Source organism: Suricata suricatta, chromosome 12, assembly GCF_006229205.1.
Source record: "Suricata suricatta isolate VVHF042 chromosome 12, meerkat_22Aug2017_6uvM2_HiC, whole genome shotgun sequence".
Taxonomy (NCBI): Eukaryota; Metazoa; Chordata; class Mammalia; order Carnivora; family Herpestidae; genus Suricata; species Suricata suricatta.
The window spans coordinates 2,325,932-2,338,864 of record NC_043711.1 but is presented as its reverse complement, the minus strand read 5'-3'; the positions used below and the strand labels follow the sequence as shown (position 1 = coordinate 2,338,864).

Sequence of the window (12,933 nt, the reverse complement as noted above, 5' to 3'; positions counted from 1 at the left end):
CCCGCGTTGCGCAGGGCGAACATGGCGCGGTAGCGGTCGAACAGCGGCCGGGCCTCGTCCAGCAGCGCGGCGCGCAGCTGCCCCACGTCGCGCTCCTCGGCCGCAGGGGCCGGGTCCACCGACTGGTAGGGCCCTGCCCCCGCGGGCTCCCCGCCGTGCTGCTGCAGCCACTCCAGCCGCCGGACGGCCAGCTGGCACGTCTCAGCCACCTGCGGGGACAGGGGTGCACGGGTGGCCGCTGGGGACTCGACCGCGGAGGCGATGGCCCCCCTTCCCCAACCTCGGGGACTCCATATTTAACAGAGGCCGGAGGCAACAGACGCAGTAGTGAACTGATCATTCTAGATTGGAAACAGACTAGCAGGGGCTTATGTGATTAGGGAGTGAGGAGGTCAGAGAGCCAGGAGGGACTCGGTACCGAGGGGACATCAGAGCGGAGCAGAGACCAAACCAAGTGAACGAGTGAGGTGGGTGGAAATGGACAGTGCAAAGGCCCTGAGGCAGGACCCTGTGGGACACAGCATGGAAGCGCAAGCAGCCTGAGCGGGCAGAGGTGGGACGCCAGGGGCCCAGGCCGGTCTCGTCAGGGCCCGTGAGCTGCCTGAGCTTGGGATTCTGTCCTAAAGGCCATTGGAAACGCGAGAGCTCCGGGCCCGAACTCTGTGACTCTCACCCCCAGGTATCAAGAGGAGGGTGACGTATGGGAAGCAGATGACAGGAGCACCATGTGAAACACACACGACCACACGGAAACCTGCACGCACGGGTTCGCGGCAACACGACTCATGCAGCCAGAGAGTGAAAATGGCCCAAATGCACACCAGCAGAGGAACAAAACGTGTCCACCGCGCATGCGCACGACCCTCCGCCGCGAGCAGGAGCGAGGTGCCCGCACGCGCTGCCCCGCGGATGAGCCTCGAACACACGAGGCTCCAGGAGGGAACCGGACACAGGAGGCCATGTGGGGTGTGAGTCCACGTGCGTGAACCTTCCAGAACAGGCCCGTCCACAGACACAGGAAGTAAATTAAAGACTGCCAAGGGCTGCAGGGCAGAGGAGTGACTACTGATGGGGTGGGGCTCCTTTTGGGGTGAAGGAATGTTCTAGAATGGGAGATGATGGTGGCACACCTCTGTGGATGGTCCAGAAACCGCAGAAGTGCCCTGTGTCAGAGGGTGAGGTTTACTGTGCCGTCCTGTCTCAGTAAAGTCGTTGGGGGGGGGGGGGGCAAGAACCCCTGGGGCGGACGGAAGCGGGTGGGCCCAAGGGCTGGGAGTCAGCCTGCTGCCACCCTGCGGTCACCCTCTGATCCTGTCCTGGCCGAGCGGTGGCCCTAGTGACCAGACCCGATGAGGCTGCTCTAGGCGGGGCGGTAGGGGTTGGGGGCGTTACCTCGATGACGGGGTCAGCGGAGAACTGCTTCAGGACCTCCAGGACTTCCGGGTTCCCGATGGCCCCCAGGGCCTCCCCTGAGAGGAACCAGAGGACAGTTCGCTGTTCAGAAAGTAGGAAAGGCCCCGGCTAGAGGGGGGGGAGGGGCGCTGACCAGCAGCACCACCCCCTGTGCCCACCCCCAGCAGCTCGACCCGCCCTGGCCCCATGCACCCCCAAGCCGCCCTGATCTGCGTCCCTCCTCCTGAATTTGCACTTGGCTGGAGCTGGGCTGTGACCCTCCCACCCCTCAGCTCATGGTCCAGAGGGGGAGACGCACGCATGACATTACAGCTCGGGGACACTGGGTAACACGGAGCTCCAATGACACCCGGACCAGCCTGGAGGAGGGGGATCAACTGGGCGAAGTGAGGGAGGAAGGTGGGTGGACCCAGGCAGGGCAGGAGGCTGCCCCGCTCCGTGGGTCTACACAGTGGGAAGAGACTGGAGGCCAGCAGACGCTCGCTCCCACTCAATTCCTTCTCCACTTTGCCAATGGACCTGAATCCAGTCAGGTCCCACCCTCCTCTGCCCGCAGCCCTCCAAGGCCCACAGCCCTGCATGCCCTGCCCCGTCCCTCCCTGCCCTCCTCCCCACTCCTCCCTCACTCAGTTCCAGCCACAGGGGCCTCCCTGCCACTCCTCCAAGCAACAGGCAGGGTACTGCCCCAGGGCCTTTGCACGGGCTGCATCCTGTGCCTGAAGCACTTTTCTCCATGTACCTGCCTGCTGCCTTCACTCAGCTCTCCGTCCACTGATTGATCAGAAAGGGCAGCACCTCTGGCTCCCGCATCCTAGGCTCCCCCCCCCCCGCCTCTTCTCCTCCGCGCACTTACACCCCCAAAATCTCTTTTAAATCAAAGGGATGAGGGACGCCTTGGGGGGTTGTGCCGGTTAAGCCTGCAACTCGATTCTGGCTCAGGTCATAATCTGTTTGTGGGTTCCAGCCCAAGGCAGACTCTGTGCTGACCATGCGGCGCCTGCTTGGGATTCTCAGTCTCCCTCTCTCTCTGCCTCCCCTGCTCCTGCCCACACACACACACTCTCTCTCTCAAAATAAACTTAAAATCAAAGGGACGCTATTCCCCCAGATGTTAAAGTCATGGGAAACGCAAATCTCTGCTTCCATCAAGTCCCCGCCCGCCCCCGCTCATGGCCACGCCCCTCCGCCTGCCGGGTGGCGTTTATGCACAGCGGCGGAGCTGCGTCCCAGGACAGAGGCTGTCCCCGCCCTTCACAGACGCGGCGTGCCCAGTGCTGCGAGGTCACGCGGGCGGGGGACACCACGGCAGGAGGGCCACCCACCTGCCTCGTGGCGCACCATGGGCTCCTGGCGGGCGTCCCGCAGCACGTCCAGGAGCACGGGGATGGCCCGGGGGTCCTGCATCTGGCCCAGGCAGTAGGCCAGCTCGTGCTTGAGCAGGGCAGAGTCGTCGCCGAAGGCCTTGCTGATCCAGGTGATGGCTCCCGGGCCGCCGAGCCCGCGGAGGGTGAAGAGGGCCCGGAAGCGGGCGTGCAGGGGCTGCCGGGGGTCCGCCAGCGCGCGCCCCACCGCCTCCACCTCCTGCTCCGTGACCATGGTGCCGCCGGCTGGTCCTCACAGCCTCGCCTGGGCCGGAGCTGGGGGCTCAGGGGCACAAGGACCTACGGGCAGAAAACCAGGAGCCCAGGTGAGAGGCGTTTTCCGCCTGCCTGTGGCTTGTTCGTTTGAGAGTGTGCACCTGGGGGGGTGGGGTCCTACGGGCTGACCAGCCTGGGCATCGGGCTGAAAGCCAGGGTCTGGCCCTGTCCACTCGCTGGGCGGCCTTCCATAAGTTACGTTCCCTCTCTGGGCCTCTTGCCTCTGTAGCAGTGAGGACTGGGGCTGGTCTGAGCTCCACGCGGGCACCAGAGGGACTGTGGTGGCGGGTCACCGATGCGCCCGATGAGCCTCACGCCGTGCGGCCCCTCCCTCCCACACAGAGCGGGGCTGACCAGCCTGAACCACGGACACAGCAGAAGTGACGGTGACTCCTGAGGGCGGTCACAAGAGGCGCTGCGGCGTCCTCCTGGCCTGCTCTAGGGAAAGCCAGCGGCCGCAGCGTGAAAAGGCTCCAAGAGCCGAGAACTGGGGCTCGCGTGGCCGACTGTCACATGAGAGCAGGAGGCTGAGAACAACCCCCCAGCCGCAGTCCAGCTGGAAATCCGTTACGTGACCAGTGCGTGTAAACTGCACCATGTCACTGCCCTGCATAACTCTCCTGCAGCACCTTATTCTGCCAAACTCCCTCATGGTCCCCAAGGGCCTGCATGACCTGCCTCACCCCTGGCAGCCTCCTCCCTCTCCCCACCTCGCTCCCTCTGCTCCAGCCACTCGGGCCAGGCCCAGTCCTGCCCCAGGACCTTTGCACAGACCTGTTCTCTTCCTCAGGAACGCCCTTCCCCAGACGCCTCCCCTGCCCAGTCTCTCACTCCCCTGGGTCTCAAAGGGCTTCCTCAGGGAAGCCTTCCCTGATTGCAGTCTTCACTGTTACCCTTTCCCCTTGTTTTACTTTTCTGCAAAGCACTTAACCACCACTAGACATTGTGCAGGATGCTTCCCAGGTTAGCTGCTCGTGGCCAGGCTTCTCCCTCACCAGAACCCTGACGCAGGGACCGAGTCCGTCCTGGTCACCACTACACCCGCAGCACACAGCAGGCCCTCGATGAAAGCAGCAGCCCTGCCAGTGACAGCAGGTGACACGCACGGAGCGTCTGCGACATGGCGGGCACCTCTTCTAAGCCCTCTACGTTCACAAGCTCCTGTGATTCCCCACAGAACTTCGGGACGGGCACTAGGATTGTCACCCTTTTATGGACGAGAAAGCAGAGGCACAGAGACGGTAATAACTCACTCGGGAACCGTGTAAGGCGTTCTACACCCAGGTAGCTGGGCTCCAGAGTCAAGTTCAAAGCCACAATTGTTGGGCTGAATGGATGGACTGCAATGAAAGGACCCGGCTGGGAGGAGGGGCTCCTCCTCCGGCGTCCAGACCAACCTAGACCTGCCCGACGCATGGTAACGCGTGCTGTGGCGTGCGGTGGCCTCTGGTCCCCTGCAGCGTCGGCGGGCTGTGTGGTGGCCCGCGCATGGACAACCATCAAAAGAGGTGACCTTGAAATGAGGACCACCAGGGACCACGGAGACCAGGAGCCAGTGAGCCGGCAAGGCCCTGGGAGGGCCCTTCATCACCTACGCGTCCCCAGAATCCTTAGATGCCTGGAGACAGGAGAAATCTGGCCACGGAGGCAGCTCCAGCTACGGGAGAGGAGTGTGGGAGGAAAATAGGGCAAGACCCAAACTGGGCAAAAGTCTCTGGATTTGGCTTCTTCCAAACTAACAGCTCCGAGCCGAGTTTCCCTCCCGTCTCTGTTCAGACGTTAAATGTACAGGAAGGAATTCTGAGCGCCCACAGGTTCAATACCGCAAACCCCGCACCACCCTGCACTTCCGTTCGTGGTGCTTCCGCGGTCCCCGCAGCACCGGAGTCCAGGACATTCCACTCCTGTTTCTTAGCAGGAAGTCAGCGCCACCAGGGCAGGACTTGGTCCGTCAATAAAGATAAACCTGGATCTCTCTCTCTCTCTCTCTCTCTCTCTCTCTCTCTCTCTCTCTCTCTCACACACACACACACACACACACACACACGGGTATATACACTGTCTCGTGTCTACTCTGTCCTAGCGCGGATCTGTCGCCCTGGCAGGAGCCGCCCCATCATTATTTGTTGAATGAACTGAACATCCGCACGCAGTGTGAACCTGTGTCATTCGTAAAATGGGTAGAAGAGGCACATGGAGCGAAGGAAGGGGTGCACTGGGCCCCTGGACAAACCAGAGCTGCTGTTTTGCGGGGAGCCCAAAGCCCACCTCTGGGCCCAGGAGGGCCCACCTGGCCGCCTGCAAGCCAGCCGCTCACACTTCAGGCCCACTTCTCAGTGGGAAGCGGGGGCAAGGGTGTGGGCGCCGGGTTCCCCAACCAACGCGGAATCTGCGAGTCCGCTCGCCCTTGTGGAGCCTCTTAGAGGCAGGCACGATGAATTAGTAAGGGATGGAGAGAGAGGAGACCGGGATCCCGCCACCCATCCAAACCAAGAATTCCCAACAAAAAGATGCCTGGTAACCTACTCTCTCCCAGCAAGGGGTCTTCCCGACACGGGATTCCCTCGGGGCGCGCGCAGGTTCCCTCCCCTTGGAAGAGAACCCGAGGAACCGGACGCCTCGAGACCTGTCCACGCGGGTCCCCTAGTACTGGATCCCTCACGTCGCCGGTTCTCCCAGAAACTCGAGAAAGGGGTCGCCCGATATGGGAACCCGAGCACGCTCTGGCTCCCCGGCTCCCCTCCAACGAAGGGAATCTCCAGCGACAGAGTCCCCAGAGCCCAGGGAAAGAGCTCGTCCGGACTCTACACCCCCCCCCCCCAGGACGGGGCCCCTCGACCCCACCCCACTCCCACCCCAAGCCACGAATCTCAGACGCGGGACCACCTCCCGCGGCGTCCTCCCCGTGCCCGCCCGCCAGGCCCCGGCCACGTACCGCGCTCTCTGCGGCCAGAAAGCCCGAGCGACCCGCCGGAAGCCCAGGTAGGCCGAGCCCGCCCGCTTCCTCCGCCGCCACCGGCGTTTCACCAACCGCGACGCTCGCCGCGCGCTCCGGGCGCCGCCATCTTCTCGCCCACGTGACCGGCCCGGACGGCACCAACGCCGCCCTAGGGGGAGTTCCCGTCAAAGTCCCCGCGGCGGCAGAGAGGTCTGGAAGCATCAGTCGGCACCGGTGCCACAGCTCACACTTACACACCATATGGGGTCCAAGAACATCCCTCAGGTAAAGGAAATGGCACACCTGCCTTCTTTCTCCGGAAGAGATTCTCCCCGGCCTCCCCACCCGGTTCCACAAGTGGAAATGGTTTGTGCCGATTCAGTCCTCCGCCCGGGGCCGGCTGGCAACGGAGCATGCGCGGCGTCTCCGGGGCGTGGTCAAGCCATGGGGGCGTGGCCAGTGGCTTCAGTGGGCTGGAGGCGAGCTTAGTAAGGAAGGGTTCTTGTCCTTTCCCCCCCACACGATCAAGTCATTCATTCGTCGTTCACTTAACAAATAGTTAATTGAGGCTGAGGACAAGACAGCCTGCCGTCCATACCCTCGTAAGTCTCACAGACTGGTTGTCTGAGGGAGACAGACAATAAATAAAATACATGTTAGGTGATAACGCATGTTAAGAGGAAAATAAGGTATTCAAGCAAGGTGTCTGTATGGGGCGTGGAGTCTGAGGGGGAGTGGCCACAGTCTGTGGTGAAGACTTCTGAGTAAAGGCCTGGCAGGTGCGGGAAGAAGCCACGGGGATATTTGCGGGTAGAGCCACCCAGACAGAAGAAGGACTTGGCTTTGATAAACGAGACGCCACGGAATGTTCCGATCAGGGACATTCTGAACAGGCTTTTTTTGGACGGGTAGGCAGAAGAAAATAGATAATAGGAAGGTGGACGCAAAGAGACCAGAAGTACTCAAATTCTGGATTAATTTTGTTTATTACCATTATTATTTTTTAGAGATTTAAAGTAATTTCTACACCCAACGTGGGGCTCGAACCCACAACCGCGAGCTCAAGAGTGGCACGCTCCACTCCCTGAGCCAGCCAGGCACCCCTGGATTAATTTTGAAAGTAGAGCAAACAGGATTTGAGGACGGATTGGACACGGAGTTTAGGAGAAAGAGGGCCACCGAGGATTAAGTACAAGGTTTTCACCAGTGACTGGGAGCCATCCCTGCCTTCCCATCCTATCCATCCGAGGTCTGAAGCAGGTCCAAACAGTATCGTGTTCCTCAAAAAGCTAAACATACCATAGGGCCCAGCAATTCTGCTCTTAGATGTATATCTAAGATATATCCTCAAACAGACATCGTACTCCTGTGCTCATAGGAGAATTTGTTCAGCCCCTTCCTCTGTTGGTGGACAGTTGGACTCTTTCCACCTTTTGGCTATTGTGACTAAGGCTGCGGTAAACATCAGTGTACAAGAACCTACTTGATTCCCTATTTTCAACTCTTTTGGGCATATAGCTCTGAGCGGAATTTCTGGATCCTATGGTAATTCTATGTTTAATGTATGAGGAACTGCTGAGCCGTTTTCCACAGTGGCTGCACCAGTGCACCTTCTTGCCAGCCTTGCCCAAGGGTTCCAACTTTTCCGCATCTGCGCCTTGAAAACAATGTTTATTCATATTACTCACACAGAGCACAAGTGGGAGAGAGACAGAGAGGGAGACAGAATCGGAAGCAGCTCCAGGCTCCGAGCTGTCAGCACAGAGCCCGACGCGGGGCTGGAACTCCCGAACTGTGAGATCATGACCTGAGCCGAAGTCAGACGCTTTACCCGTTGAGCCCCCCAGGCGCCCCCAACCTAAACTTTTCTATACATTTGAAAGTTTTCATAATAAATCACTGCAACAATAAGTGGCAGGGAAAAGGCCGGCTACTGCTCCCAGCGTTTAAAGATTTCAAAGTCAGGGGCGCCTGAGGGGCTCAGTGGGTTAAGCACCGGCCTTTGGCTCAGGTCACGATCTCACGGTTCGGTTGGAGAGTTTGAGCCCTGCCTCCGGGGCTGTGCCGATGGTGTGGAGTTGCGTGGGATTCTCGCTTCCTCTCTCTCTGCCCCTACTCCACACATGCCTGCTCGCTCGCTCGCTCGCTCTCAAAATCAATAAACTTTAAAAAATACTAAACATTTCGAAGTTAAAACACGGGAAGTGTTTTCACTTTCAAAGGTGGAAAAGAAGCGCTGTCGCAACCTTATTTGTGATGGCAAGAAAAAAAAGCTGGAATAAAAAAACGCTGAGGTGCAGCCTCTCCTCTGCCTCCCGGGGTGCGCAGCCCCCCGCTGTCACTCACCTGGACCCCAGCAGTCCCTGCCAGCCTGTCGTCCCCCCTCACGGTCTGTCCTCCCCGTCACAGCCATGAGAGGGCGCCTGTGAGCACCTGAATCAGGTCCCGCCCTCCTCTGCCCACAGCCCTCCAGGACTCCCACGTCCCTCAGGGTAAAAGCCCAAATCCCCCCCACAGGCCCCCAAGGCCCTGCATGGTCAGTCCAGGTCCCCCCTTGCCCTCCCCTCCTCCCTCTCCCCCTCACTCACTCTGCTCCACTCAAACGGGCCTCCTCGCTCTTCTCCAATATCCCAGGAGGATCCTGCCCCAGGGCCTTTGCACGTGCTGTGCCCTCTGCCTGGACTGCTCTTCCCTCTGGGACTCCCATACCTGATTCCCTTCCTCCTCTGGGTTTCTGCTCACACGCATCTCTATGTGGCCTCCCAGACCCCCACCCCGATACCACTCTTCACTTTCTAACCCAACCCGCCACTTACTCTAAGGTTCTGTTTTTCTGAGTCTGTCCCCTTGTCTTGAATGTCAGCTCCATGAGGGCAGGGCCTTTCCCCAGAAGCGGGAAAGCTGGAGCAAAGGCCCTGAGGTGGGGATGGACCTGCAGCCAGGTTGGCTGGAGCCGGACGAGGGAGGGGCGCCCGGGCGCTGTGATTAGTCCAGGCAGATGGTGGCCCTGGAGGCGCCCCAATCCTCTTAGCCAAAGCCCCTTAATACTTCCGCCACGCGGGTCACCTCCGGGCCTCTCCTGCGCGGGCGGCCGCCATGCCGGGGCTGGCAGAGGAGGAGGGCATGGAGGGCTGGAGCCCGGGCCCGCCGCTGTACCAGGAGTACCGCCCGCCGCCCCGGGACGCCATCCGCCTGCCCACGCACGTGCTGTACCTGCTGCTGGCGGCGCTCCTGGTGGCGGCCGTGGCCTACGCCATCGTGGGCCACCTCATCAAGGACCTCGCCCACGACCTGGCTGGTGAGCCGCTGCCCACCCTGGGGCTGGCTTGGGGCAGTGATGGGCCACTGGTGGGGGGCGGGTCCGAGGGTCTCTCGTCCCAGGGACGGGGCGCGGCGTGCAGGGGCCCGGCGTGCACGGGCCCGGGAGGCCCCTTACCCGTGCGTCCTGCCGCAGACTGGGCCTTTGGCCCGAAGCCGGACCAGCGGGACGCCCCCCAGGAGCTGCGCACGAGCCTGGAGGGCGAGGACCTGGAGGGGCTGGACGTGCAGCTGGCCCTGGCCTGGCAGGGCGACGAGGACCCCGCCGCAGACCCGGGCCGGCCGGCCATCACCTTCAAGGACCCGCCCACTCGGAGCTCCTTCTGGAGGCTGAACTGAGCCGGGCCCTGCCCTCTGGCCTGGGACCCGGCTTCGAACCCCTTTGGCAGTTGTGCAGACGGGACTCGTGTGCACAGAGTCCCTTGTTCCGCTGATCTGTCCTGTCCTGGCACAAAACATTCTCTCTCTTGGCTGCCGGAGTCCAGCGTTTGGTCGCTGGCACTTTCCCCCTGTTTCCCCCTCTTCCCCAGAGCCTAATCCAGCCTGGCCTTCACCAAGAAGACTTTTTGAAAGTTGTAATCATGGTGGCCAACCCTGACCTAGTGCTCAGTACCCGCCTGCTCCTGTGTCCAGGGTCCTTTTCCGTGTATTGTCTCATTTGATTCTCATGGGCAGGACTTACTGCCCCCATTTAACAGATGGGAAAATGGAGGCAGGAAGCCCAGAAATGACTTGCTCACCGCAGAGAGGACTTACTTGCGGAAAGAGGCCAGGTCCGTGACCTGCCTTGGAAAGCAGAAGCCCCAAGGCGGGGTCCTGCCCTGGTTGGAATTCCGAATCTGCTCGGTTCCCCAAGTCCGGGCTCCTTCCCGGGCTCTGCTGCTGGGCCCGCTGGGTCTGCCGGGCTCTGGGCGTCCTGACTTCCCGGCTAACCCGAGAATTCCCAGAGGTTTCCCCCCCACCCCCCGGCTCAGGGCTTTGCACAGGCCAGGGCACACGGTAGGGGGCTCATGTGGACCCCCAGGGTGGTGGAGGGGGGCTCGCTCCGACCGCCCCTGGGCGGCCCGCTGTCCATAGTCAGACCTCAGGGAGGGAGGAGGCCCCGGTGTGCAGAGACGCCCCATAAAGGCATGTGCCCTGACACTGGCCTCCCCCAGCCCCGCCCCTGCTCGAGGCCCCCCACTCTGGGCTTCCTGCCACGTGCCTGGGCCGCGGCTGCCCCGTGGCGGCTGGGGTGGGGTCCTCCTCTATCTAATCAGCCCGGGGACAAGGTTGTGGGACAGGAGAGCCTGGAGCCTGAGTCACGGGCTGCCTGGGCGATCGATCTTCCAGCCGTAAGGGCATGGCTGGCTTCGAGGTGGCCCGTGGGCACGTGGCCCGTCACTTGCTGTCCCTGTGATCATCCCAGCGTTGGCCACGGGGGCCCAGCGACCCGGGAGCCAGGACGAGGCTGGTGGTGACGGAGACCTGGGTTCAGATCCCAGCTCCAAAAATTTCCATGTGACCTCTGTGCTCCTGGCCCCCTCGAGCTTTCCCTGAAAAATGGAGACAGGACATTTGGTGGGGACTTGGGTCAAGGACTTGGTGAGCCCGGGGCCCTGCAGCAGGGTGCCCAGGAGCCTGGAGGCCGGGCCTGGGGTGGGGCATGGGCTAGGCTCCCGGCGCTAATTGTTACTCCAGGTCCAGAGTCTGACCTGCTGGTGGGGAGGGGTGAAGGGAGGGGAGGGCCCCCTCTGGGTCTGCGCCCCGCCCCTGGCGCGCCTGCCGCCTTGCTTGGGCTGAGCCTCATCCTGCCGACCTTGATTGTGCACTGCTGCTGCCTCCTCCGTGGCCATGGGGACCCTGGAGACCCTTTTCCTGCTCAGCGCCCTGCTCCTGGCACCCGTGGAGGCTCAGGAGGGTAGGGCTCCACCCAGGCCTGGGGGTGGGGAGCGGTCCTGGGGTGGCTGGTTCACAGGCTCCCCATCTCCCCATTTTCATGATGAGGCCCTGAGGCCTCTGAGAGGAGGGGGCAGGGAGATGAGGAGTGGGGCCATGCCCCTCTTGGAGTTCTCCCCCTCCCCTGCTTCCGGGCCCCTACACTCCCTGGGGCCTCCCTCTCCATCCCTGAGGGCACCCCTGCCTCTCACAGCCCCTAGCCCCCTCCCCTTCTCTGAGCCGGCCTCTGGAACCCAGCGCCTTTCCAAGAGCCCATCTGCTTGAGCACCTGCCAGCACCCCTTCCCCCACCCCGTCAGGGGCGCGGGCCCTGGCCTCCCCGTCTCTGAGTCCCACCTGCCCCCCCTTCCAACAGCCACACAGCATCGCCTGAAGCCGTGGCTGGTGGGCCTGGCCGCCGTGGTCGTGTTCCTGTTCATCGTCTTCGTCCTCATGCTGGCCAACCGCGTCTGGTGCTCCAAAGAGAGGTGCGAGCCCTCCCCCGCCCTCCCCTCCCCACAGTGCTGGCGCCCCTCCCGCCTTCTGACTCGCTCTGGTGCCTCCTTCTGCCGCCCCATTTCCCTGCCCCCCACCTGACCATCCAGGACCCCCATGCAGTCCACCCGCCTTGCATTCTGTAGTTCACAAGCCCCGGCTCATGAGAGACTGGGGCTGAGGGTCCCTTCCTTCCGGCCCTTCACCCCCTCACCTCCCATTTCTATCTCTCCTACAGAGATGGGGATGAGGAGGAGACCAGGTTCAGAATGGAGGTGAACCCGTACCGGGACATGAGGTACTGCCTGTATGAACGTGTGTGGCTGTGTGTGGGCTCAGGGGGTCTGTGTGAGCCCTCTCCGGGGGGTGGGAGGCACGGGCGTGCACAGATGACCGCCTTCTGCTCTTGAACACTTCAAGCACATTCCTGCCCCAGGGCCTTTGCACTTACTGTTCTCACTGATTGGAACACCTTTCACTGTATCTTCTGGCTGGCTTCTCCTTCAGTCCCTGCTGAGATGTTTCCTCCTCAGGGAAGCCCACCCTGACCACCAGCCCTCCCAATGGTCTGTGTCCTGCACCTGTGCGTTTTTCTTTGCAATTACCACCAGCTGAAATTAGTCATTTGCCGTCTTCTCGACACTACACAGTAGCTTCCGGTTGATGTATAGAACTTAGCTTCGGTCCTGGCTGTGTGCCCAGCACTCAGCCCAGGGCCTGGCACCCAGTAGGCACTTAGCAAATACATGCCGAGTAAGATGGTGGTGTGGGATTGTGTAGCTGTTTCTGCACAAGCATGTGGTTTGTTGTGGGTGATTCTTTGGACTCAATGCCTTCTAGGGTCCCGATGGCTTCCAGACATGATTCTGATGGAAGGCTCAGGGATGTGGCGGGGCGGGGACCCTTCTGGTACAACCTCTCAACTTGGGCAAAAGCCAGGGGATGGGAGGAGGAGGGCAGTGTGACGGAAGAGTCTCCGTCGAGCCCAAGGTGTACAAGAAGGGGAGGGGTAGGCCTGATGGTTTGCCTGCCCAAGACCTGGCGCTAAACGCGATTCCTGCTCCCAGGATGTGCTGGAGGCTGTAGAACCCACCAGAGCTCCTAAGTTGGTAGTTTTCTCCTTGCCTTGTTCATTCCTCCATCTGTCCATCCATCCTCCACCCACCAACCCACCCACCCATCCATCCTCCACCCACCCACCATCCACCCATCCATC

General features: G+C 61.5%; 3 protein-coding genes across 3 annotated transcripts in view; 2 read left to right on the top strand and 1 right to left on the bottom strand.

Annotated features, from left to right (window-relative positions):
* Positions 1 to 2: 2 nt before the first annotated feature.
* Positions 3 to 6,151, bottom strand: DOHH (deoxyhypusine hydroxylase; the record flags this gene model as incomplete). Its single annotated transcript, XM_029916416.1, has 4 exons — positions 5,986 to 6,151; positions 2,736 to 3,074; positions 1,393 to 1,469; positions 3 to 209 (listed from the first exon to the last, which is right to left on the bottom strand). Coding segments are annotated over exons 2-4 (558 nt in total), but the record flags the coding sequence as incomplete, so codon positions are not given.
* On the top strand, positions 4,171 to 10,034 carry LOC115273385 (translation initiation factor IF-2-like). The gene is made up of 3 exons (XM_029916415.1): positions 4,171 to 4,291; positions 5,874 to 6,273; positions 9,443 to 10,034. The coding sequence occupies exons 1-3, from the start codon at positions 4,171 to 4,173 to the stop codon at positions 9,738 to 9,740; spliced, it is 819 nt and encodes a 272-aa protein (XP_029772275.1). The 3' UTR covers positions 9,741 to 10,034.
* A 962-nt stretch (positions 10,035 to 10,996) lies between these two features.
* The window catches only part of LOC115274693 (small integral membrane protein 24-like), a 2,956-nt gene continuing 1,019 nt past the window's right edge, over positions 10,997 to 12,933 (top strand). The window contains exons 1-3 of the mRNA XM_029918111.1: positions 10,997 to 11,206; positions 11,599 to 11,710; positions 11,956 to 12,015. Of these exons, the coding sequence (XP_029773971.1) occupies positions 11,140 to 11,206; positions 11,599 to 11,710; positions 11,956 to 12,015 (239 nt within the window). The 5' untranslated portion in view covers positions 10,997 to 11,139. The remainder of the gene's footprint in view (positions 11,207 to 11,598; positions 11,711 to 11,955; positions 12,016 to 12,933) is intronic.

Coding starts and splice junctions, on each gene's coding strand:
- LOC115273385 (XM_029916415.1), top strand. CDS start 4,171: ATGGCGGGCACCTCTTCTAAGCCCTCTACGTTCACAAGCTCCTGTGAT. Junction 4,292..5,873: donor AAAGCAGAGGCACAGAGACG/GTAATAACTCAC, acceptor CCCCCCCCCCAG/GACGGGGCCCCTCGACCCCA. Junction 6,274..9,442: donor GGTCCAAGAACATCCCTCAG/GTAAAGGAAATG, acceptor GTCCTGCCGCAG/ACTGGGCCTTTGGCCCGAAG.